Here is a 26,522-nt window from a genome sequence, read left to right as displayed (position 1 = left end):
TTAACTTGTAAAAGAAAGTCTGCTTGACTGTGTCTGCCCAACTGACTAATAGGTAAATAAATGTATTTAAGTGTTTGGCTGAACCTCTTTTATGCATTGTATTCCTCTGTCTTGTATCTAGTATCCTGTTCCTCTCATAAGAAGAGCATGGGAGCTCGGCTTGATGAACACCCATATTCCAGAGACCTGTGGTAAGCAAGCTAAACCTAATTGTATTTTGATGGCCTTGGCTAAAATAGCTTGCCAAGTACTTGGTCTGGTAGTTCTCATGAAAGGATGGGTAAAGTAATATGTATTTATGTTTGGCAAGGCTGTAAGCTTCCATTTTTCCAAACATTGCCTGCATATAGCATTGCAAAGCTTGCTTGTAGATGACATTATTGTATCTTTATCTTTATTTTGACTATGTCCAGTGCTGTTGGTACCTTTCTTTTTATACTGTGTAATACTTAGTAAATGGCAGCAGGAGCTAAAACATGGTTTGAAGCATACTTTTATTGTTCCCATATGCATTACAGTGGCACTTGTATGTACATTGTAACAGTAGGTAGTATAAACTTCCTTCCAGTGTAGTTGTGTAGCCAGTTGGAGGCTGTTTACATACGATAGCCCCAGCTGCTTAAAAATCATCTTCCTGTTTCTTGATGCTATGTGGCTTTTTGTGGATGCATTGTACAGTAAAAAGAAATGTGATATGAATATTAATTTCAGTTAGTACTTAATTTACAATTCATAATATAAATACCCATTCTCAAACTCCCACTTTAAAGGAGATTCCCCAACCATTCTGAATAATGTCTCTGTGGCCTCACTTCTTACAGCAGGGACCTCGCTAGCTCAGTCACAACACTCTACCTTTCAGTATGGTTCTTTTGGGGCACTTTTAGTGCAGTATCTTTATTTCTGGACTTCAGTGCAGCTGGTAGTGGACAGGTTTGTTTTTCACGTTATGAATTTGATTATCCCTTCTGCTGATCTTGTTTTGAGTAGGTAGTTGGATTGGATTACAGTGCATTTTGTTATTTATTTTTTGCCATGACCTAGATACAGTGAAACATTGCAGATGTGCGTTTTCATGTATACAAATTTCATAGAGTTAGATGAATGCATTTTGTATCTGACTGATTACATTTAATCAGTGTTGAGGCACTACACTCTATCAAAATAGACTACTAATAGTGTTGAGAAAAGGGAGCCTGCCATTTGTCTGAGCACTCTTTTACCAAGTGCTAATGTTGCAAAGTAAATTTGCTGAAAATCACTTCCAGCCCCTTTCCCTTTTCTCTACTGTTATTTCACTACAGTTATGGGATATTGAGGTGGTCTGTATATGTACTGGGGGCTTTGGGATGTGTCCTCACGTGGGGGGTATGAGGGGGTTGTCTCCCTGCAAAAAAATAAAGTTTGAGATTCCCTGAAAGTTGCTTTCAACAAGTTAGCTTGACATCTTTAGCACTCGCTGAAAGTTTCTTCATGTAGTCAGTAAACATACAACATTTGAAGAGAATAGTCTTAATTAATAGCAGCCTCATGTAAAAAGCTATGAAAGATATTTGGGAATGAACTTTGTTAGAATGAGAAAAAAGCCTTTACACACCTACATTATGCATGCATACCTCAAAAAAGGGGGGGAAAAAACAACAAATGTATTTATTTAATTATCTTGTATCCTTTTGCCCTTACTGCCACTTCTTCTGTCTGTACTTACACCATGAAAAGTTTTTCCCTGCAGCAGAATTCAACGTCATACTCCCTACCTTGTACCTCCTACTTTAATTAACTTCATTCCAACTTGTTTTTTCTGTATATCATTTAACAAATATACACACTACTCACATTTCCTCACCTCCTGTCTGCTTTCTATTTGTATCTCCCACAGCTCTGTAAAATTGTAATTTGATCATCTGATGTCAGTTTTCATTCATCCTCAACCTATGGGTCTGGATCCAATCCTCTAATTCAGCTTGGCTGTTTACACTAGCTCGTGGCCTCTAAGAAATTCTCAAGCTCCTTCCCTATCCATAATGGACCACTCCTAGCATCCCTCAGATCTCGTTTGCCGCTGTAGTATCTAGACATGGCTGTCTTCAGCTGTCAAACTTCTGAGTGGGAGATAGGGAAAATTATAAAATAAACACTTATCTTCTTCTTGATATATGTTTTTATCGCTTCTTGACCATTTGACTTTTATATATTTTATCTGCTTCCCTCCCTTGTAGCTGTTATCTCTTTAAATTTCTAACAACTGCATTAAGAAGATTAATGTCTCTCCTCTGTAGGATTACCACTTTTAAGATACCTTTTCCTTCCCGCTGTATTCCTAGTTACGGACGTTCTGCAGTATGCCGCAGTTCTGTGCTAGACTCAACCTATATAACACACAAACTTAAAATACATTCTAGCATTTTCTTGCTGTGCAGCATCACTGGGGCTTCAATCCCCCAAATACTAAATAAGACCCTTCAAGAGTTGTAAATTTTTGGTGTCTTGACTAAGGAAGAGACAAAGAGTGGTTACATTTTACGTTAATTGGTGCCTGGTCATAGAGGTGTCCGATCCAAGGTTGTGCCTTCTAACCTTCTTCCAATCACATCTATAAACTGCTCAGATATTTGGCCTTTGCTTTACTCTGTTCCTCTTCTGGGTAACAGACAATGACTTTTGCTGGAGCTTCAGACTTCAACACACACTTTTCAAAGGATTTGAAGTAGACCTGTTGCTCTGTAGGAGCAATATTTAAAAAAAAACAAAGAAAGAAATGAAAAAGAAGAAAACGAAGAGCCACTGGCTTGTCAGGTTCTTCTTTCTTTCTCTGGCAGACTTGAGAAGTGAGCTTTTGATCTAGTGGAAGCTTTGTGGGATCCAGTGGACTGTTTCATGGTCCAGATCCGTCCTACTGGATCCCAGGTTTTGGTTCTCTTTGTTAGATCATGCCTCTTTACCGTCAATATTCTTACAAAGTGTTTCTTCTTAACACTGGTGTGACTTAATATTTTAGGTCCGTTTCTCATAATATTCTGCTTTCCAGCAAATCACTGGCAGGTTGTTGAGGACTGAAGTCAGAAAGTAGTAGTCCTTTGATTTTCAGATGTTGGTATCCTCCAGAGGGTTCATGTTAGTGCCAGATCTGTTATTATCTTAACTGTCTAAGTTGGTAAGGACTGACACATCCTTACTGAATGGATAAAGCGTAAAACCACTCTTTTTTTTTTCCCTTGCTCTAACAAATGGAGAGTCACGGTGTCAGATCCGGGTGTTGCAGTGACCTCACCCTTTTCAGATCTGATGCAGGTTTTTGTCTGATCCATGCCTGATAAGCACATCTGTCATTTTTTGGTCAGATTCGAAAGCTTCAGATCTGAAAACTGGTATAGTTGGCTCCAGAGCTTACCTCTCAACTGTACAGATTTCTGCAGAATCCAGTTTTTTGCTTCAAATAGGGGTCTGTTGCTCATAAAGTCGTTGTTTTACTGGCATATCAGAGGATTGAGGTCATCAAGTAACATATGTTTGGGTTTCAGATTTCATGTTCTTCAGAAAATCCATGCTAGCACAACTCTAGTAACTTAAAAGTTTATAACCCCCGCCCCACCATTCTTTTAGGCTTTGTCCAGATTTCTTGCGTTGAGATTCATAGAGATATTCTGGAGAGGACTGAGAAGCATTCCTCTCGATGTCCAGTTTTTTTTTTTTTGCCTCATACATTTGGCCTGTCTTTTCGAACATTCCTTTTATAAAAGAAATTTTTGGAAGTGACTTTTTTGTTTTCAGACCTTTTGCCCACCTTTTCTCAAATATAGTTTGAGAGGTGCTGGAAGACTTTAGATCCTATGGCTTTGAATCCGGAGATTTGAGGCAGCCTTCTGATCCTATACTGAGTTACTTCAGTCTATTATACGATACACAACTGTAGCAGAGTTCCCTTTTACATTGGGCAGGGTGTCCCTCCATCGGATCCTGGACCTTTGACCTCGACTAACCGAGTCTTTACTTCAAATAGTGTCTGCATTTTTCTTTTAGTCCCTTTTGGATCCTGGTTTTTCCTTGAATCCGAAACTTTTAACTATTGCCAGTTCTGAGTTTTTTCCATGGTTACTCTTGGACCTTCGTATCCGTAAGGCAGGCTTGACAAGGACACACAACCTCTCAAATGTACCTCATTGCTAGGAGCATACCCCATTTAGAGTCTTAAATTCAGGTTCTTCGAAATTCCACATTGAAAGGTTCTGACACACATTCTATGTTAGAAATTTAACAGATATCCATGGTAAATACAAATGAATCATATTACTTATTAAAAGATCTTTTTCATATCTAAAACCAGGATATTTTAACCATCCTATGACCTTCCTGGTTACAGTTGCCTTGAGTATGTGTTTCAGATTTTGCCCATTTGTTCTACAGTACATTATGAGGGTCAACGTTCCTCTTTTTGGGGATGGAAGGTTAAGAGCTGTTGAAGGACAATATATAAAGTTTTGAAGTTGATTGCTTTGGATCCAAAACTTACCGGGACCTTCTAAGGATCCTTGGCTTTTCCTCCGGTTTGACAGCTTGCATCATGTTGTAATTTGTCCCCTATCCTAGTGGTCTTTCTCGGACCATAACATTTTTTTTGGATCTCATAGACTTCAGTCTTGCACAGTAAGTCATGTTTTGAAAATTCTCTCTCCCTTTTCTCTCACCTAACTCCTTTGGAAAGTTAAGGATAGTGATCATATCAATACTGCACAGGACCAGTATGCAAATGGGCACTGCTGAATAATAAAGTTGTGTAATATGAGTAGTTAAAAAAAAAAGAAAAAACACTGGTTGTCTGATGCAGAGTTTGGGATAGAGGACAACTTTTTGAGGTGTGTTTATTTTTCGACAGTGTTCCATTTCAGATTCCTGAATTGTATGACACACGTACAGGGTTACAAGAAGGTCCATTTTGAATATATCTAGATTTCTGTCTGCTATTCACCCCTCCTAAGGTTCTTACAGTTAATAGTTTTTCCGTCTGACTATCCTGCAAGCTATATTAGAAAAGTCTGAGTTCAGAGAATTGTTATTGCAGTTTATATAATTTACTTTCATTTTCCTAACTCCTCCATATATTCACCACTCACTTTGTCCTTTCTCAACCCTTTTTCGTATTTATTAGAATAACCCAGGTATCCACACAGTTTATTTTCTGGTGGATGTGATTTATAAATTATTTTTCAAGGTAGTCCCCTTATCCTTACTCTACCTAAAACCATAGCACATCAGTAGTTGGGTACATCAACAAACTAGACTGAACCAAACTTATCCCGGGTATCAAGAACCCTAAGGACATGCCTCACAATGGATAACTTCTTACATTTGCATTCTAGTGGCATTACACATTCCTGTCATAGTAAACTTAACTGAGCAGGTTTCCTTTTTACTACCTCATGGGTTGTAGCTATACAATTATGTAACAGAAATAATTGATCAGTCGACAGCACTAACTTGGCTATGCCTTTTTGTATCCCATCAGATTGATGAGATCAGTAACTACTTCACATTGATGCCCCCATCACATGAATAACTGAGCGACTTCTCCTTTTCAAACTAAACAAATCAGCAGCTCATTGTAAAGGCAACCACCTGTACTGATGCAGAAGATATATCAATCTACTGACTAACAAATTCAATTCCATCTTTAACTTTCCCAGTGTTCTGTATGCTTTCATACATCTCCCCTGATTTCCAATGTCTTTTAGTAATCAGTTAAGTGGAACAGAACAGTAATCCTCTTGGAATCCTACTGTCCTCGTCAAACAATTTTTCCCGTTTTAGTCTATGGACAAACTTGCTATTACTACTCCTCACTGATCGCTACAAATATGTTTTTCCTTCACTCTGACCTTAGTTTCATTGACCTCCTTGAATTCTAGATCCTGAGCCAGACATTCAGACACTGTTCTCCTGGATTTTTCTAATCTAAAACTGACAGTCTGTTATCTCCTCTCCACCAGTTCTTCTCATATCTGTATCTTTCTGTTGGTTCTTCACTAGGAAACTCTTCAGAAGTGAAGGATGAAGCCTAACTTATGGGGTAGACCAGAATCAGAAAAATTCTTCCCAGCCTTCGACTCATTCAATTCTCCGACTTTGTCGACTCCTTTTATTACAGTACTACTTCATCAGATTTTTGAATAAGTTAATTCTAAAAGCTAAATCTTCTAATACCTCATCTCCTAAGCCATCTTCTTCCTTGGCTTCGGATTCTTCAGTAACAGGTTTCATTAAAATCCACTCTCAACCTCGACTGTCAAAAGACTTAAGTTACATAATCCAACTAAATCTTCGGATCCCAGAAAGACAAAATTATCTGACCATACTTGGTAGAATTTGACATAATCCAAACTAGATCCATTTATAACTGGACCTTCTACTTTGATAACTTGCCTAGGCCATGATATTCACTGTCTGTTGATCTGGTCTCTTCCAAGGTACATTCCCTCTTTCTAAAAATACATGGCTCTCCTGTATATTCTATTCTTTCTTTCGGAAGCCTCACAGAAGATGATGTGGGGAAAGCAGTGAGAAGGATTCTCTTGGCGCAGACTCAATTTTTTCAAACTGCAACTCACAGCTGTCTCTACTTTTATGTAGGATTACAGGATTCTTCCCAAATTTTCACAAAACTGTGAAAGTTATTTTTACTAGGTATCCTTTGCGGACAGTCCTACTATACAGATCCCATTGCACTATGCAAATTAAATTTGATTGTATACACCTTGAAATATTTCCATTTTAAGATGGTGAATCACTCTGTAAATAAGGAACAATTATATCATGAATTTATCATTTGCTACTAGACAGTTATATTCTCAACTACAATATATATAACATGTAGGAAGTTTGTTCAACCAGTCTTTTCCTTCAAACGGAACACATTGGCAAATATATCATTAACGTGTTCCAAGTTAGATAGTGTGACAGATTGCCTGTCATTTGTCTATATACAGAACTTTCTTTCCTTATCAAAATCACAAAATGATCATTCAGTTAGATCTGTGACTTCTAGTCCAGAGTCTCTCTGGATGATACATGTACGGCTGTGTCTTTTTGTTTCCTTTTTGTTTTGGCTCAGTCTTACCCAGAAATATCAGTCCTTGGAGTCCACCCAAAGGTCAGATAGCTAGGGATTCTGACCCATAGGTTGAGGATGAATGAAACTTGACATCATCATATAAAGAAGTTATGTACTTATCATGACATTCCATTTGTGTTGTCCATTTTCATTCATTCTCAACTCCCCACCCACCAGTCCCCACTTTCTTTTCTATTTAATGACTTCTGGAGGAGCAAGAGTCTTCAACACACTGCTCTCCATTGTACTATGCTTCAAATATGGCATCCCTCTCCATATTTCATATTTGATTCATGAGATTTTCTTGTCCAGGATTAACTGTATCTTTTATTTTTTATTTCATTAATAGTTATTCCTTTAAGTTTTTCCTGTCAAGCTGCGAGCAAGATCTGAGGGATGCAAGGGGTGGTGCATTATGGGTAGGGAAGGAGTTTGAGAGTTTGTTAGAGGCCACGAGCTAGTGTAATGGCTGAGTCAGATGTGAGGATCAAATTCTGACCCATAGGTTGAGAATGAATGAAAATGGACAACGCAGATGGAATGTTATGGCAAGTACATAACTTTTTTTGTAAACCTTGCTGTATAAGGGAATGTGTCTTGTATTACTATGCGATGAGACTGTATTTTATTGAGTGCACATTTTAGATTATAGATTAGATTAGTACTAAACTAACTGCCCTTGTGAGCCATTTTAAGCCAAGCCAATTATCCCTGGTGAGACTCAAACCCTGCACCTTGTGTTTGTAAGGCAAACACCTTAACCATTAGGCCACCCTTCCCCCCTCTAGTATATCTGCCTTTCTTGTATTTTATGTCCATGTTGTAACTTTTAGGTTTATATTTCTTTCTCTTGTATAAAGCTGCCTATTTTGTAACTGACATTTTGCTCTGGGTCTTCTCTGAAAATGGGGCTACCACACTGCAGTCAGACTACCCTGATCACAAAAGCAATAAGTAAATCATGCAGTAGGTTGTATAATTGATATCTTAACTCTTTTGTGGTAACAATCACCAGTAAAGTAGCTTAATGTAAAACCCATCTTTATGTAAAATAGATAAAGTTGAACCTTATGGTTTGCAAAGCATGAAATGTTTACATAAGTTAACTTGATTGATACTGAATGTTACTTTTACTTTTTGGATACCTTGATTCAGCTAAATCAAAAAAGCTAGTAAAACAAGAACAACATTACTAAAACAAGGCTGTTTCAATTATAACAGCACAGGTAAAATAGATATTACAAGGACCTACCACCAGAGAATCGATAAAAGCAAATGTCCCAAATTTTTTCACCATTACAATGCCTGAGGGACTTACGAATCTTGATAGTGTGAGTGGTATAGAGGAAAAAAATAGATACTGTTTACTTGGCCAAGTGACTCAGTCTGATGGCATGGCTATTGTCCTCTGCAGAGCAAAGATTGTGGTCCTCAGTCCTCTGGCTGAGGTCTTTCTGATTAGTTCTGGTCATCTAGCCTTCCTTGATCAGTCCTGGAGATGACTGTGGTCATGTGGCTCATTGTCCAAAACTAAGTTTTCTTGTGGAACATTTTAGACTTTTTGACACAAGTGAGTATTATGTGTTCTGTGTGACTTCTCTATAAACAGCTTCTACATCAGTAATAATGTCACAGGCCCAACTCTGTATCCTCAGCTGTTTTAGCAGCCCAGCACTTATGCTATCTTGAGAAAAAGTTTATTTCTTTTCTGGGCATTAATTTGCTCTGTACTATTCTTCAAACATTTTGTTTCTTAGAGCCTGTGCTTGGCCTCAAGTTTTTATGAACTTTTGTTGGTCTGGTTGGTCTGGTTACAAGCTCTGTATTTCACTGTTTTTGCAGAAGTTGGTGCCTGCAAGCTGTAATGGTGTATGCTTAGGGGTCAACAGCTTTGTTTTGCTTTTTTCATTCTGCTGTGTCATAGCTCAGTGGCTGCTATCAGAATTGTAGTGATTTGTACCATTTCATAGGATCATAGGAGATTACTAGGCTATCAACCCAGAGGTAATTTCAAGCCTAGTTGTTTCATCCTAGTGTACTACCATAGAAATACTTTTTTCATTCTGCTATGTCATAGCTCAGTGGCTGCTAGCAGAATTGTAGTGCTTTATACCATTTTATAGGATTGGCCCATTTAGTTAGGCTGTTCCTTATGAAACATTGTTCATGGCACTATAGCTGCCTTTTCTGAAACTGTTAAATGCATGCAAATTACCTTTGGTATTTTGAAGTGAGCATCCGCAGTAGTCAACATTAACTTCAGAAGTGGTACTGCTTGAGTCCATTCCTGTATTTCCCAGATAGCCTGGAGGCGCATTTTGAACAAGTGTAACTTTTTGCTTTATCATTGTGTCTTTATTAATTGAAAACTACTACACAAGTGTGAGCTAGAGCTTTTGTTTTTACAGCTCTTTAGGGTCCTTTATGTGCCAGTAGGAAATAGGTGCTGACTGGCAGGACACTGTCAGATTGCAACTTTATTGAGCATTAGCTCTAAATAACCATTTATAGCAAACAGTCCAATTAGACCATGCCAAGGGACTAACAAAAGCACCATATTCGATACTGTCTTCACAGGTATCCAAATTAAGTGTCTGCAAGTAGATGACCTTCCAAACACGAGTGACCACTGCTTTGTAATGTCACTTTGAACATTAAGCACAAACATAATTCTTGTAGTATTACTGCTCCTTGGGTCTGTTCCAGAATGTGTTGGAACTGCTTGTAATTAAAATGAACCAGTCTTAATTGTGACCCAGTGATGTTCTTAGTAAGCACTGCCCCTCTTCAAAAACCTCTTGGAACCTCAAAGAATCTATACACGGCAGGCTGCTTCCTCTCAGTCCAAGTAAGTTTAATGAATTTAAGTGCAGTTGGCTAACCTCAAAAGTTAAAGCAAAAGTCATATAGCACAGTGTGACTTGGTGTAATTTGTAACTTGATCGTGTCAACGCAGTTTAATTCCATACATTCTGGTAGCTTAAAAAGACATATGCAGTGGAAGCCACTCTTAAGCTTTCTGACAGTCAAAACTTAAAATTTCAGTCAACAACTCAGTTGGTCCTGGGGCTGCTGCTGTTTGGCATTTACTTCTCTGAAGTCAAGGTTAATGTCAAGAGCCTCTAGCTGACCAAATTTGCAGATTGCAAATTACGAGTAGTCATAAAATCACCCACCAACACTACTGTTCTCCAGGAAGGGCTGACACAGATAACTTTTCAGAGCCATGGGGTAAAACTGAATGCCAAGAAATACATAATAGTACTGGCAGGATCGTATCTCTTGGGGTGTCTGACTCACTCTGCCCCAGTTAATTCAGAGTCCATGGAGTATATGTGCCAGTCTCTCAATGCCGTGTCTTTGACACTATTTCATTTGACACCATTTCATTTGTCTCCATTTTCAGTATCTAAGTTATCGGTGTTTGAGATGTTGACTCCAGTCTCAACTTTGGAGCTGTCTTGTCAAATGGCTTTGATGCCTCCATATTAGGTTCAGTTGATGTCCACTTTCTTTAGGGATGACACAGTGCTGACAAGTCCTCATTGGCATTTGAATTTATTGAATGATGATAACCTGTCCTACACAGGCAGGGGATGATCCACCAGCTTCAGCACCAGATCTGAAGGTATTAGGTAGTGCCTCTGTCAGAGCCGTAATGAGTACTCTTGTCCTTTGGATAAGCTGTCTTTGGAGCCACCACGAAAGCATACTTGTAAGAAGAAGCACAGTTACTCCCCTGCTCTTCAGTTTCTCACCCAAGTCACCAACATTGATGAAAGGGAAGGGTCTCTACTGATCCCTTCAGAGGACACCAGGTTTGGAAAAATTGTAGGGTTAATATGGCAGAGGTACTTGGCTTACACCCCCCCCTTCCCTGGATGTGGAAGTTCTTTTCGAGACCTTCAGATGCGCCATCTCCGTCTCCTGGATGATCCTTTCCTGGCAGCTGCATGATGGATCTTGTGGCAGAGAAGGCATGACATGAGCCTAACATTATGAACAGCATCCCATAGAAGATGGACAAGATTCTTCACCCACCTAAGGGCAAACTGAATTGGAGTAAGGGCCCTCTAGTGAACTCCACTAGTGTAGCAGCAGTCACCAGTAAGGAGCCATCTGATGACAATATAGCAGTCGATCCTCGATGGCATGGGGAAACAAGCAGATGCTTGCCAGAGGAGTGTTTGAATCATTTGAGCCATATGTCTAGATTCCAGAGAGCTCCAACAAAACAGACAGTTTGAGTAACTCACTTCTGACACTCAAGTCTTGGGTAGCAGCTATGCTAATCATTTCCGCTTTCTATGAGGCAGTTCATATTGAAGCTGATGGATCGGTTAGAGAGGCAGGCACTGGTATAACAATGAGATACTTTACCTGGCTGCACTTGGGCAGTTTTACAGGCAGCTTCAAGATGTTCTTTGTTAATGCCCCCTTTGATAAATCATCACTTCTTAGAACCAAGGTCAGGGAAAAACTCTTTTTCAGTGTGTGCAAGAAAGTAAGATGCTGTCTGTCATAGGAGTTGATTTTGAAACCTTAGGGGTCCTTTTCCAGGCATAGTCTGTTTTAGACACCAGCAAACCTTGAAGTCACTGGGGACCCCTGTCACTTGGGGCGGGCACAGCAGGTATCTTATCTTCATAATTTGCAATATGTCTTTTAAACTAACAAAAGCTAGTACAGTAATCTTGTACACTTAATAAACCAGGTGGGTAATAATTCTCATTTATGTCTCCTATAAACCGGAAATATATCTGCGGTAATAGTAGCAGTGTTTTATCAAGTAACAGGCTTTGCAATTCCATTAACTATTTTGCTACTGACATAATGCCCTTGGCTTAGTTAAACCCTACTGGTGGGCATTCTCTCCACTAAAACTAAAAACATAGCCAACTTTGAGTACCTCCAGTATCCATGGCTACGGGGGGGGGGGTAATCATCCTTGACTACGTAGGGGCCCCACAAAACCTGCTTCTGATTGGGGAAAAATGAAGAGGGAAAAAAGTACTCCTTTCCTGATCACACTTTTTCACCTGAGCGGTGCTTTAATATGACCCTTTTAGGATGAAGCTGATAATGAATACGAGCAATGTAAGCACTAGGGAGATCAGCAGCCTAGAGTAACTGATCTCCACGCACACCTCGGATTTTAAGAAGACCTGCTGCTTCTAATCTTAAAGGATGGTTTTCTCCTTCAGAGAGTTTTATAAATACTTGCAAAACACCAGGTACTATAACTCTGAACTTTGCTGAAGAATTCTGCACAGTGCCAAAATGTAATAACAGACTAAAGTCTCGAAATCAGGAACATGTTTTAAATATTACAGTAATTCACTTACATAAGGTAACTTTTTATCAGCATGCATTTTTGGACAATAACAGGTGTAAAATTCTGATGTCTGGATTTACTCGACTGTCTGTAATCCTGAATGGCTTACCAGCAAATCAAACTTTTTTTTATGAAGGACAGAGCAAAATTATGAGGCAAAATCAGGGAAACTCTCTGAAATGAGGGACAGTAACATGTATGCATTATTCTTCAATGAGGTAAATAAAAGCAACTTACCCTGCTGCTGTTTGACAACTGCTAAACAGCAGTCACAGATCTGGTGTGTCAGTACCAGTGTTGCACAGTCTATTGCCATTTTCTGTTATCAGTGTAAAATTGGTATTACTATGTCTTATTCTTGTGTGTGTATTTAAAAAAAAACAGATTTCTATCTGTGCACACACATTAATGCTGGGACACACATTATTCTTCTGGGTATCAGTACAAATTGCAGCTAGCAAGTAATTACATTTACAAAATAAGACATAAGATACATCACAGAACATTCAAACACTTTGATCTTCTAGGAGTCTGGTGGTCCCCACTCCCAAGACTGTATAAATGGACACAGCAAGTAATCATGCATGACTATGTGGGACCCTAGAAAAGCTGTTGATGAATAGGACTGTGATATGCCACTGTTAGTATAAAGCTGATAATGCTTTCTGCTCTCAACCACATCCATTTTAAAACCACCCTGCTAAGATGTGGTAGTACAAAAAGTTGCTGTATGTTATAGGGTGTGTGTGGTTATTACTACTTTAATGTTCTTCACAGTCAAATGTTAGTTGTTCACAGTAGGTCACTGTAACTTATGTTTGGGCTGAGGACAGTGTGGTCACTGTAGAGGCAGTGTATTGTCTAAGAGCAACAAAGTACTACATTACTGAAGTAATTTTTTTTCACTTTCCTCGCAGTCACGCAACAGACGTGTACAGGTGGCTGCTTTTGGGAGTTAGGGGTGAGGAGTAATGCTATGTATATGTATGTTAGCAGTCCATTGAAATCTATGACTGTGGCAGATTGAACCTCTGCTTTCATCCCAATCTAACACCAGAGGGATGCATAGGCATTGGCTGTGTTTGCGGGGGGGGGGGGCAGTATTCCCAGATAGGACATGTATCCTCACAACAGTTGTTCGTTTACTGTGAGCTACTGTTTTCTCAGCTTTGAACATTAAGCCATGGGCACAACTTACATTTTCTTTGAAAGAAAAAAAAATAAGACTGAAATTCTTTTCTTCCTGTTGATTTTTGTTTAGGCCACCATTGGATTAAAGGTTGGGAAAATACTCTAAAACAGCCCCCCCCACCCCCGAGCATCCATAACCTCTGTGGCTTCTGGGGGCATTAGCTTAATTGAGTTATTTCCTAAATTACTATGTTGTCTTGATCAGGATAGGTGCTTAGAAAGGAGAATGAAAGCTGAAAAGCAGCACCTAATTTCTTTCCTTAATCATAATTTCTGTTCAAGCCATCCTTGGATGAAAAGGTTTTGTAAAAGAAAAAAATTAAAATACACATCAGAGCATATAGAAAGTTAGTTTTTTTTTTGAAAAAGCTGAAGGGTAAGGCAAAATGTAAGGAAAAGGAGTAAAAAAGTAATGTGCATGATGTGGGAGCCCAAGATAGTGGGAAACAGGGCCACTGGAGAATATGGGGGGGGCTGAAACAGTAAGTAGGCAGTGCCTAAGGCGCCACTTCAGCCAAGTCCAGCCCTAATGTCACTAACTGTGACTGTCCCTTTGTGTTATGGGCAAACAGAGAGTGGCATATAGACCTGTTGTAATGTGAGCAGTGTTGCCACAGGTCATTTTGTACATACTACTCCTGAAAGTTTGTTGGTTAGGAGGGCAGTGACGGGATCATACTTAGACTAAAAGTGCCCAAGGGGCCTCCAGATTGACATTTGTTTGGTGCCCCCAAAATGCTAACATTGGCCCTGTTTCCAGGTATCAAAAGAAGTTCAAAGTGCTCCGATTCAGAACACCCCAGTATTTTCTCATTGAATCTTCTTCAGACTGGGGCAACACTGGCAGAGGAGGACCCCTTTAATGGACTCCACAGTAGGGGCAGAAGGGGTCTGCTAAACCTGGGATTCATGGGTCATTCCTGGAAACAACCTTTGCATCTCTGAAGGCTTGCTCCACTGCTCCTGTCTGGAGGCAGTCTGGGGCAGACTGTCCCTTCACCTAGAGGCATGGATCAAATAGGACAATTGGGTAAAGAGCATAAAATCCAAAGGCTACGTCATTCCATTCTCCACAACTTCAAGAATGGCATCCCTGCCCCTTCCAGATGTATAACCCCACCAAAAAAGGCTGTGATGGCCACGCCCTAGCCCAGCAATCAAGGAGCCTCAATCCTCGCCACTAACACCAGAGAGGATGTCTCATATAAGAGGAAGGGATAACAAATACACACATTTAAGTACAATTTCCCTTAAATGCACATAGAGATCACAGTCAGTCTGGGGCTGGTTGCTCCCTTGCTCTCCAGGTCCCCAATAAGACTCCCCACTGGCACAGCTATAGGGTCCAGATCGCAGCCTAGCTGGCAAGCTAACCTCCAGTACCCTCCCTGTCCAACCAGTGCTTCGTGTCCCTGCCCATGTAGCTGACACACTTTGAGATAAGTATTTATACAACTTCACAGACCCTCCTGGGAAAGGCTGACACAGATTCTCCAGCTGTGCCCCTTTACCCAAACTATACAGTAGTAATTACTGCCACCACCAGCTAATAATTTCTCAGCTACCCAAAGGCCATTAAAAGGGTGTCAAGTTATTACTGTGCAATATTATCCAATTGGTAAGTGTGATTAAATGGTGCCTATTAGAGTGGCCTTGTACAATAAACTCTATAAATATGCAATGTATTCTAGAGCTTAACTTGTCTCTACACAAACCAGCCACAAATAAAAGATTTTAAAATAGTTAATAATAAATACTAAAAACATAAGACAATACTACTACACCACAGTGCTACTCAAGAGTTCAGAGATCACTAAGAAACTTAAAATAATTCCATAGTACAGTTCTGACATAACAGAAACACACTTAGTCTAAACTTAGTCCTAGCTATTTCTACAGGAAAACATACTTCTAAAGTAACTTGCTTACATAGAGCAAGACAGCGCTGAGTTGAATATCACTCAAACTCTGGCAGTGGGTGATCTCTTCCAAACTGTTTCTGATCGCAACGCACATCCCTGGGAAGTCCAACGTCATAGCAGACAGACTGAGCAGAGCAATTCTCATGCCTCACGAGTGGTCTCTGAATCAAGTAGTTGCAGACCAGATATTCCGCAAATGGGGCCAGCCTTGCTGCGACCTTTTTGCCACCCCCTTCGACAGCAAATGCCACAAATTCTTCACTCCCCTTCCACTTCCCTGACATTTCCCTGACATTCCCCCAGAGACGCTCTAGTCCACTATTGGCCTCAGGGACTTCTTTATGCATTCCCTCCGTTTCCCCTTATTCCAAAACTGATACAGAAAGCTACCGTTTTGGGCTGCAAAATGATCCTCATTGCTCCTTACTGGCCTCGACAGATATGGTATCCGTTCCTGCATCATCATCTTCTAGAGCAGCCTTGGACTCTGGACCCAGTTCTAGACCTTCTGATCCATCAGTCGGCTGGGCTGCACCAATCCCTGCAATCTCTCCAGCTCACTGCTTGGTTGCTCCACTTCCAACCTAAGCCAGGCTTCCAGATATCTCCCCGTCTGTGCAGGAAATTATTTTATCATCGCACAAGTCTACCACTAGAAACACTTGCGCTAGTAAGTGGAAACGTTTTTCTTCCTGGGCAGAGATTAAGAGTATAGACCCCTTTTCAGCCCCTATACACTACATTTCGGTTTTTCTTGCGGAACTCTTCCATTATGGATCCGCTTACTGTACAATTAGAGTTCAGTTAGCTGCAATTTCAAATTTTCACATTGGCCTTTTGGGAAATAATATGTCACACAAGCTGTGTAAAGCCTTTCTCAAAGGTACCTCTCTGCTCAGGCCTCCAGTGAGAGATCCCCCACCTCCGTGGGATCTAAATTTGATTTTAGCTTCTCTAATATTGCCTCCCTTCGAACCTGCAGCTTCTTGTTCCCTGAAGTTTTTATCATGGAAAGCTCTCTTTCTGGTAGCCATTACTTCAGCCAGAAGAGTTTCGGAAATGCAGGCTCTTTGTTCCTGTCCTCCGTACCTAGTGTTCCACAATGATAGGGTTGCTCTCCGGATGAATCCTTCCTTTCTTCCTAAGGTCTCTTCAGAAAATAACTTGAATCAGTCCATAGACCTCCCTGTGTTTTTTTTCCCAACCGCTCCAACAGGGCGGAATATAAATTGCATCAGTTAGATGTTCACAGGCAACTACGCTTTTATTTACATAGAACTAAGGACATCAGAAAATCAGATCAACTTTTCCTTTTTTATACTGAGGGTAAACAAGGTCTTCCAGTCTCAAAAGTAAACTTGTCCAGGTGGTTGACTTCTATCATCACATTTGTCTATCAACTGAGGAATAAAGAATTGCCTGTTAAACCAAAAGGTCACTCCACAGAGCTTTAGCCACTTCTGTGGCCTTTCAGGCTAGGTTGCCCAGGGAATCTATTTGTGCTGCGACTACGTGGGCCAACCCACATACTTTCATTTCGCATTATAAGTTGGATTTGGTTTCCAGGAACAGAGCTGAGTTTGGTTCATCTGTTCTGAAGAGTTTGTTCCGATGAGCCACCCAGATTTTTAGGTGCTAGGGATGCTGTCCCAACCAGCAAGAATGAAGGTGAGATAGACAACTTAACATAAAGAAGTTATGTACCTACCGTAACGTTCCATGTTAGTTGTCTTCTTCTCGCCTTCTTTCTTGCGTCCCACCCTCCATCCTCCTATACTTGTAGACCGAGAAGAGTTCCTTATAGTTTTTTGTTCGCTGGCTGAGTCTTCTCTGGCTATTCCTTTCTGTCTAGTAGCCTCTCTGGAGGTTTTATATTTTTCAGGATAGGATCCTTTCCTTTATTATGTCTGTACTTAGTCTTGGCAAACGAGATCTGGGTATCTAGTGCCAGGCATCATGGGATATGGGGTGGCCTCGAGCCAGTATGCAGCTCTCGAGCTTTAGAAGATGGCCAAGTCGGAGCCGAGGATCGGCTCCGAACCCAACCAGCAAGAAAGAAGGCGAGAAGAAGACAACTAACATGGAATGTTATGGTAGGTACATAACTTCTCTTTCTGATAATCATTACATCATTTGTTTACACTTTCCTGGTTCCCAGGCCACAGAAACTACAATTACATTATTTTACACTTAGAGCAATAAAGGACATTCCACATGTAAATTTTAGTCATTAACTTTAGCCTTAAAACAATAGGCAAGATGCTTACTCCACACTCATCGACAACAAATTCTAACTTCAAAGGACATAAAAAACATAATTTTAATTTCAAAGAACATTTGAAATGCTTGGCTTAGTTTTCCTTACAGCAGATGGCAATGTTGCTACAGTCTTGAAGTTCACATTTTACAGTGTTTTCTTTCGGGTTAGGTCTGTGTGAGTATACCTGCCCCCATTCCCTGTCTTGAGAGCCCATCTGCATTGGCATTACTACTTCCACTGCAGTGCTGCACTGACATAACATATGTTTGCAACCCCAGGCTCCATCTTAGCAATTTGGCATTTTGCTGACTGGCTCTGTTTAACCATGTCAGAGGGTTGTGATCTGTGTGAATTTCCTTCCATACAGATAAGGCTGAAGTTTCTGCAGTACCCACACTATTGCTAGACATTCATTTTCTACAGCTGCATAGCATTCCTCTCTGGGTTGGAGCCTACGACTGAGGTAAACCACTGGGTGCTCTTTCCCCCTGAAGAAATCTGGCTAAGTACAGCCCCCACCCCATGGTTCGAAGCATCTACTTGCACAACAAATTCTTTGCTGTAATCTGGACTGGCTAACACAGGGGGTCCTCCCAAAGCTTCTTTAAGCTTTTGGAATGCCTGCTCACATGCTGGGGTCCACACTACCTTATCTGGCCTGTTCTTCCTTGTCAGGTCTGTGATGGGAGCAGTTATGGTACTATAACTAGGGACGAATTTTCTGTAGTACCCTGCTGTCCCTAAGAGTGTCCTCACCTGCTTTTTAGTAACCGGTGCAGGCCATGCCTGAATGGCTTCCACTTTGGCAGGTTCTGGCCTTATCTTACCTCTCCTCACTATATGCCCTAGATAGGAGACTGCTGCCAGACCCACCTGACATTTTCTTGGCTTAATGGTCATCCCTGCCCTCTGTAGTCTGCCCAACACCTCCCTGACATGTTGAAGGTGCTCTGCTCAGGAATGACTGTAGATGGCAATATCATCTAGGTAAGCAAGGGCAAACCCTCCAGCACCTACTAGGATATGATCTACCAGCCTCTGGAAAGTCGCTGGTGCATTCTTCATCCCAAAGGGCATCTTTGTGAACTCATACAAGCCAAAAGGAGCCACAAAGGCTGACTTCTCTCTAGCACTGGGAGTCAAGGGCACCTGCAGTAACCCTTGGTAAAATCAATGGTTGTAAGATACTTAGCCACACCCAGCCGCTCTAGGGCCTCATCTGTTCTAGGCATGGGGTAAGCATCCGACTCTGTGTGACTATTTAATTTCTTGTAGTCCACACAGAACCTGGTGCTGCCAGCCTTCTTTGGCACCAGCACCACTGGGGAGGCCCAGGGACTGTTGGACTCTTGAATCACCCCTAGTGCCAACATCTCCTGTAACTCTTCCCTCAGAGCCTGTTGGACTGTCTCAGGCACCCTATAAGGGGCCTGCCTAATAGGTCTTTGGGGTCCTGTATCCACCTGGTGCTGCACCAGGTGGGTGCACCCTGGTTTCCCAGTGAACATGTCCCTAAATTCCTGCAACTCTGCTCAGATTTAACGAACCTGGGTAGGAGATAGCTGCTGGGACATTGCTACCCCTCCCACTGAGGTGTCAGCTCGAGTTCATCATGTTAACATGGTACACTTTGTGCCCCTGCCGTCTGCCTAGCAGTTCCACCATGTAGTTAACATCACTTACTGTTCTTATCACCTTGTAGGATCCCTCCCAAGCTGCTTGCAGTTTGTTGTGTCTGACAGGAATGAGAACCATTACCTGCTGCCCCACAGCATACTCTCTAGCTCGACCACACCTTTTTCTGTTGTTGAGCTTCTGCCAGGTTCTCCTGGGCCAAATCCATGAATTCACTGAGCCTTGTCCTGACGTTTAGGACGTATGCCACAACAGACTCCTTGTGAGACTCACACTCACCTTCCCACTCATCTTGAATTAAATCTAGAGGTCCCCTCACCCTATGCCCATACAGCAACTCAAAGGGTGAAAAACCTGTGGATTCCTGGGGAACCTCTCTGTAAGCAAACAGATGGGGCAAATACTTGTCCCACTCCCTCTTAAACTGATCTGCAAATGCCCGTAAGCATGGACTTGCTTGTAGAGTTTAACCTCTCAACAAGACCATTAGTCTGGGGATGGTAGGGGTGGTCCTCGTGTGCTTCACCCCACAGGACTTCCACAGATAAGCCAGCAGGTCTGACATGAAATTGGCACCTCGGTCCGCCATTATTTCTTTTGGGAAACTTACTCTGCTGAAAACCTCTAACAAAGCATTTGCCACCTTCTCTGCCTCAATGGAGGACTAAGCCACTGCCTCAGGGTATTGTGTAGCATAATCCACTACCACTAGGATATACTTTTTCCCTGTGGAACATGGGGTACTTGGAGGACCCACAATATCCATAGCTACCCTCTGAAATGGCTCCTCAATCACGGTCAAAGGCATCGAAGGAGCTCTCCCCTTGTCTCCTGCCTTGCCTACCTTTTGGCACTGCTCACAGGTCCTGCAGTACCGTTACATCTCTGGAAGTTCCAGGCCAATAGAAGTTCTGCATAATACGCCTCTTTGTACATTTTGTGCCCATATGACCTGCAAAGGGAATATCATGGGCTATGGCTAGATGCGCCAGACTGTAGTCTGTAGGCACTACCAACTGCTGTACTCTCACCTTCTATCCCTCCCACAGGGGTCCACTGTCTGTATAGTAACCCTTTGTCCCAGTATACAGATTCCCCCTTTCCTTGAGAATCAGGTGCCTTGCTAACTACCTGCCTCAGGCCTTGCGATGTAGGGTCTGAGAGCTGAGCCTGTCTCAACTCTCTCCTTGTAACCCTTCCCAGCTCCCCTTCCACAGGAAGTCTGGCATCCTCTGACAGTGGTGCCTCACTGTCAGCCTGGGTACTACTACTCACCTCTACCTTTGCAGTCACTCTGTCCAAGGGAACATCAGTACCCACAAGCAGCTGTGGCTCCCCTTCAGTCTCACTGCTACAGTGTAGCTCCCTCCCTGAAGTAACCACCTCACCCGTCCTGGCTAAAAGTATGCAGTCTGTCTGGGTCTCCCCCAGGCTACCAGACTTGCATGTTTGTCTCCAAGCCTGACTGCGTGTAACTGCACAAGCACAGGGTACTGCACTATCAAAATCATTCCCTATCAGAACATCTGCAGGTATATCCTCAAACACACCTACTTGCTGGCTTCCTTTTCCACCCACCCAGTCAAGGTGAACCCTAGCCAAAGGTATTTGGAATGGGATTCCTCCTAAAGCCCTGACTGGAGTGGACTGCTCAGGCAAGTAGTGCTCCTCTGTAACCACTGCAGGCTTTACAATGGTTATATCGGAGGATGTCTCTCTCTTGGCAATGGCCTCTTTGCCATTCACTACAATAGGATATAGCCTTTGGTGGTAGTTTGGTACACTTGTTGTCCCAAGACAACCTATTATTGGCATTTTGTCTTTCCCACTTACTGGCTCCCTCACCTTTGGTTCCCTACCATGCCTTCATGGACACCTGTATGACACATGGCCCCACTGGTTGCATTCAAAACATTTCACCCTAGGTCCTGGACGTGTGCTTGGACTAGAGGCTTCCCCTGCTACTGGCAGATTCTGTTGTGGCAGTCTGTGCTGCCCACCATGGGTTCCTTTAGACCCATGAGCAGTACTGGGGTCCGCTTCCTGTGCAGGGCTGCCCTGCTGGCCAGGTATAGATCTCCCTTCTTCCTCAACTCATCTGAAGTAGCACATTGTCCATCAGCTAACCAGATCCTCATGTCCTCAGGCAAAGTGCTAAAGGCTTGTTCCTGCACCAAAAGGTCTGCCAGCCCTTCAGAAGTGGTGACCTGACATCCACTCACCCAGCTATGAAAATAAGTACTCAGTTCAGCAACATATTCACACACACTTTCATCTGCCTTGCGTCTATGCTCACAAAACTTTTTCCTAAACATTTCAGGTGTTAGTTTAAAACATTCTAAAAGACATTTTATTACAGCAGTATAATCCAAACAGACAGAGTCAGGCATTTTGATAAAAAAAAGTTACAGCTTTCCCATGGAGTAAGGCGGTCAGGAACCGTACCCAGAGCCTTTGGTCAACACTATACTGTTTGCATACCCTCTCAAACGTACGAATCTCAAACATACGAATGAAACTATTAAAATTATCCCCCTCTTTAAATTGTGTAAGAAATTTACTGACCTGTTGTGCTTCTGGGGTCCAGTTGCTCTCTTCCCCATTACCTCCATGACTCTGGCAAAGAGTCAGCATTTCCTTCTCATACCTTCTCTGGTGCTCCTTTTCTTTGGCTTCTAGCTCCAAATGCCTGGCCTCCAACTAAAGTCTCTTTAGCTCCAGCTGGATTTTTTAAGTCCACTGCAGAAAGGTTGAGCTGTCCTTTCTTCAAGGATATTGCATCTCCACTGCCAGTCTGATTGTCCTCCTGGATGCTGTTTTCTGATGCAGCTGTAACCAAGGCTGCAATCAGGTCTGCCTTAGTCAGGTTTCCATGTACCAGTCCCCTAGCCTGGCACATCTCCACCAGCTGGCTCCTTGACAGCTTTCCATACTCCTCTGCTGACATGCTTCCTGCTCACCCTGACTGACTAAGCTAACAAAATAAATAAAACAGTTGTGATCTGAACTCCAGTTTTCACTGCGTGACTGTTTTGGAGTACAAAACACATTCAGAGATCACTGTACATAAGCTACAGGATTTACTCTACCCACACCACTACAAGCCAATTAGTATTTGCCAATTAATAATTAATATGTGATGTGGATATCCACCGCCACCACAAATGTGAAGTGGATCCCACCAGTGCAAATCACAAATTTGATAGCTGCACCCTGGACCAGCAATCAAGGAGCCTCAATCCTCACCCCTAACACCATAGAGGGCATCTGGTATAAGAGGAAAGGGTAACAAATACCCACAGTAAAGTACAATTTCCCTTAAGTGCACACAGAGATCAGTCATGCTGAGGCTGGTTGCTCCCTTGCTCTCCAGGTCCCCAATAAGACTCCTCACTGGCTCAGCTATAGGGTCCAGATCTCAGCCTAGCTGACAAGCTAACCTCCAGTACACTCCCTGTCCAACCAGTTCTTCATGTCCCTGCTCAAGTAGCTGACACACTTTGAGATAAGTATTTATACAACTTCACAGACACTCCTGGGAAAGGCTGACGCAGATTCTCCAGCTGTGCCCCTTTACCCAGATTATACGGTAGTAATTACTGCCACCACCAGCTCATAATTATCAGCTACTCAAAGGCCCTTAAAAGGGTGTCCAGTTATTACTGTGCAATATTATCCAATTGGTAAGTGTGATTAAACGGTCTTAAGGCTTATTAGAGTGGCCTTGTACTATAAACTCTATAAATATGCAATGTACTCTAGAGCTTAATTTGTCTGTACACAAACCAGCTACAGGTAAAAGGTTTTAAAATATTTAATAATAAATACTAAAAACACAAGACAATACTACTACACCACAGTGCTACTCAGGAGTTCAGGGATCACACAGAAACTTAAAATAATTCCGTAGTACAGTTCTGACATAACAGAAAAACACTTAGTCTAAAATTTATAGTCCTAGCTATTTCTACAAGAAAACATACTTCTAAAGTAACTTACTTACATAGAGCAAGGCAGTGCTGAGTTGAATATCGAGACAAAAATGCTTAACAATCTCTGGTTCCCCTTTGTTAAATTGAAACTCCAGTTCTGATAAACATTACATCATTTGTTTACACTTTCCTGGTTCCCAGGCTACTACTTCTTCTTTCTGCTGCTCCCATTAGGGGTCGCCACAGCAGATCAACTGTTTCCATTTCTTCCTGTCCTCTGCATCTTGCTCTTGTCACACCAACCACCTGCATGTCCTGTCTCACCACATCCATAAACCTTATCTTAGGCCTTCCTCTTTTCCTGTTACCTAGCAGCTTTATCCTTAACATCTTTTTCCCAATGTACTCTGCATCCCTTCTCAGCACATGTCCAAACCAACGTAAACTTGCCTCTCTGGCTTTGTCTCCAAACCTTCCAACCTGGGCTGACCCTCTAATATACTTATTCCTAATCCTGTCCATCCTAGTCACACCCAGTGCAAATCTTAACATCTTCAACTCTGCCACGTCAAGCTCTGACTCCTGCCTTTTTGTCAATGCCACTGTCTCCAACCCATATAACATAGCTGGTCTCACTACCCTCTTGTAGACCTTTCCTTTCACTCTTACTGGCACTCGTCTGTCACAAATCACTCCTGACACTCTTCTCCACCCACTCCATCCTGCCTGTACTCTCTTCTTCACCTCTCTTGCACACTCACCATTACTCTGAACTGTTGATCCCAAGTACTTAAACTCATTCACCTTTGCCACCTCCACTCCCTGCATCCTCACCATTCCTCTATCCTCCCTCTCATTCACACACATATATTCTGTCTTAGTCCTGCTGACCTTCATTCCTCTTCTCTCTAGAGCATATCTCCACCTCTCCAGGGTTTCCTCCACCTGTTCCCTACTCTCACTACAGATCACAATGTCATCTGCAAACATCATAGTCCACGGGGACTCCTGTCTGTTCTCGTCTGTCAACCTGTCCATCACCATTGCAAATGAGAAAGGGCTCAGAGCTGTTCCTTGATGTAATCCCACCTCCACCTTAAAAGCATCTGTCACTCCCACCGCAGACCTCACCGCTGTCACACTACCCTCATACATATCCTGTACCACTCTTACATACTTCTCTGACACTCCCGACTTCCTCATACAATACCACAGCTCCTCTCTAGGCACCCTGTCATATGCTTTCTCTAAATCCACAAAGACACAATGCAACTCCTTCTGACCTTCTCTGTACTTCTCCAACACTCTCAGAGCAAACATCGCATCTGTAGTGCTCTTTCCTGGCATGAAACCATACTGCTGATCACTAATCATCACCTCCCTTCTTAACCTAGCTTCCACTACTCTTTTCCCAAACTTCATGCTGGGGATGCACAAGCCAGTGCATTTCTTTGTGCCGGTCCCAAGTCGGGATAAAAGGGGAGGGTTGAGTCAGGAAGGGCATCCGGCGTAAAATTTTGCCAAACCATACATGCAGAAAACAGTACAGAAATTGTGGTTCCCAGGCCACAGAAACTACATTTACATTATTTTACACTTAGAGCAATAAAGGACATTCCACATGTAAATTCTGGTCATCAACTTTAGCCTTAAAACAATAGGCAGGATACTTACTCCAGACTCATCGACTCCATATTCTAACTTCAAAGGACATACAAAACATAATTTTAATTTCAAAGAACATTTGCAGTGCTTGGCTTAGTTTTCCTTACAGCATATGGCAATGTTGCTACAATCGTGACGTTCACATTTTACAGTGTTTTCTTTCATTTAAGAAACAAGCCTATATTTTATATTTATATTTACAAATGCCAGAATTATGTATCAAATTCTATTTGACTAGGCTGGCAGCCTTCACCCCTACTCTACCAGTCTTCACAAAGGCAATGATCAAAGAGGTTATACAACTGCTTCAGAAAAGAGCAATCCAGGAGTCCCGTCAGACAAAAAATGGTCTGAAGTCTATTCCAGATTCTTACAAGTTCCAAAGATGTCAGAAAACCTCTGTCCCAATCTTGACTTAAGCAGCTTAAGTAGTATGTGAAAGACACAGTTCCAGATGGTCATGTTACAAGGTATTATTCTGTATCTACAGGAGGTTGACTAGATGTGCTCTGTAAACCTTCAGGGTGACTCTGTCCATATAAAGATTTCAAGGAGTCCAGAAAAGTGTCTACCCATCCAATTAGGAAATGTCACCATCAGTTATGAGCCTTGCCATTTAGTCTTACAACAGCCCTCTCCACAGGCTGTTCACCACATGCATGATGGTTATTATAGCCACCAGCGACTGAGGAGTATTCACATATTCCCATATCTGGATAATTGGCTTCTGGCTGCCACAGCAAGGGAGTCTTTTCTGTTAAGCCAAAGACCATTTGCTTCACTTGATTCTGTCCATAGGCATTTCAGTAAACATGGAAAAGTCTCTCACCTAGAACCTTCTCAAACTTTTATGTGTTCTTAGTTTGTTTCACTGTTGCGATCCATGCTGTAGGGCTCCTGCAGGTCAGCAAGCCAGTCGTAGAATCCCAAAGTCTGGTGGGGCGTCGGCTGTATGTATAAGCTATGGCTTCAAAGCCGCTGGCTCTGGTACACCCAGCCCTCCGCCCGGCGCCATCTTCTCAGCTTTTTCTTGCGGTGGAAAGCAGCTCACTTAGTTGGTTACGGTTTTTCGGTTTGGAACAGCGTGTTTGGTTGTTAGTTAAGTAAATTTATTGCTTTTTAAGTACTCCGTTAAGTACTTTTCTTATTTTCTTTTTCTTGTAAAAAAAGTTAAAGATTGTATAAATAAAGAAGTAGGCGTGTGTAAAACAAATACCTCATTTGATTTCACTCTTACTGTCTAGGTTAGACTTACCTGACCACTCCGTTTCTTGTTGTGGTTCGTTCATGGTTGGTTCAACTCTCGTACTATCAGCGCCGATGCGATTAGGCTTTAAATTATTTTGGCAGGCGGCTTCAATTATAGAATGGGACACAGTCAAAGGAAGGTCAAAAAGAAGCGCCACAGAACAAAGACCAGGCCTCGAGGGTCAAACGGGGCCCGATTTGCGGCTGGAGCCGAAGCGTCGGTTACGGC

At 42.1% G+C, this 26,522-nt stretch overlaps 1 protein-coding gene across 3 annotated transcripts in view; it reads left to right on the top strand.

The window, feature by feature from the left end:
• Window positions 1-26,522, top strand: part of ACADM (acyl-CoA dehydrogenase medium chain) — a 633,245-nt gene that overhangs the window by 131,622 nt on the left and 475,101 nt on the right. For all 3 annotated transcript variants that reach the window (XM_044085786.1, XM_044085785.1, XM_044085787.1), the window contains one exon: window positions 122-191. In XM_044085786.1, coding sequence (XP_043941721.1) covers window positions 122-191 — 70 coding nt within the window. The remainder of the gene's footprint in view (window positions 1-121; window positions 192-26,522) is intronic.

Source organism: Protopterus annectens, chromosome 10.part0 (assembly GCF_019279795.1).
Source record: "Protopterus annectens isolate FY-2018-M chromosome 10.part0, PAN1.0, whole genome shotgun sequence".
In the NCBI taxonomy this organism is placed as follows: domain Eukaryota; kingdom Metazoa; phylum Chordata; order Ceratodontiformes; family Protopteridae; genus Protopterus; species Protopterus annectens.
Note: the sequence above shows the minus strand (reverse complement) of the source record. Positions and strands in the feature narration are given on the sequence as shown.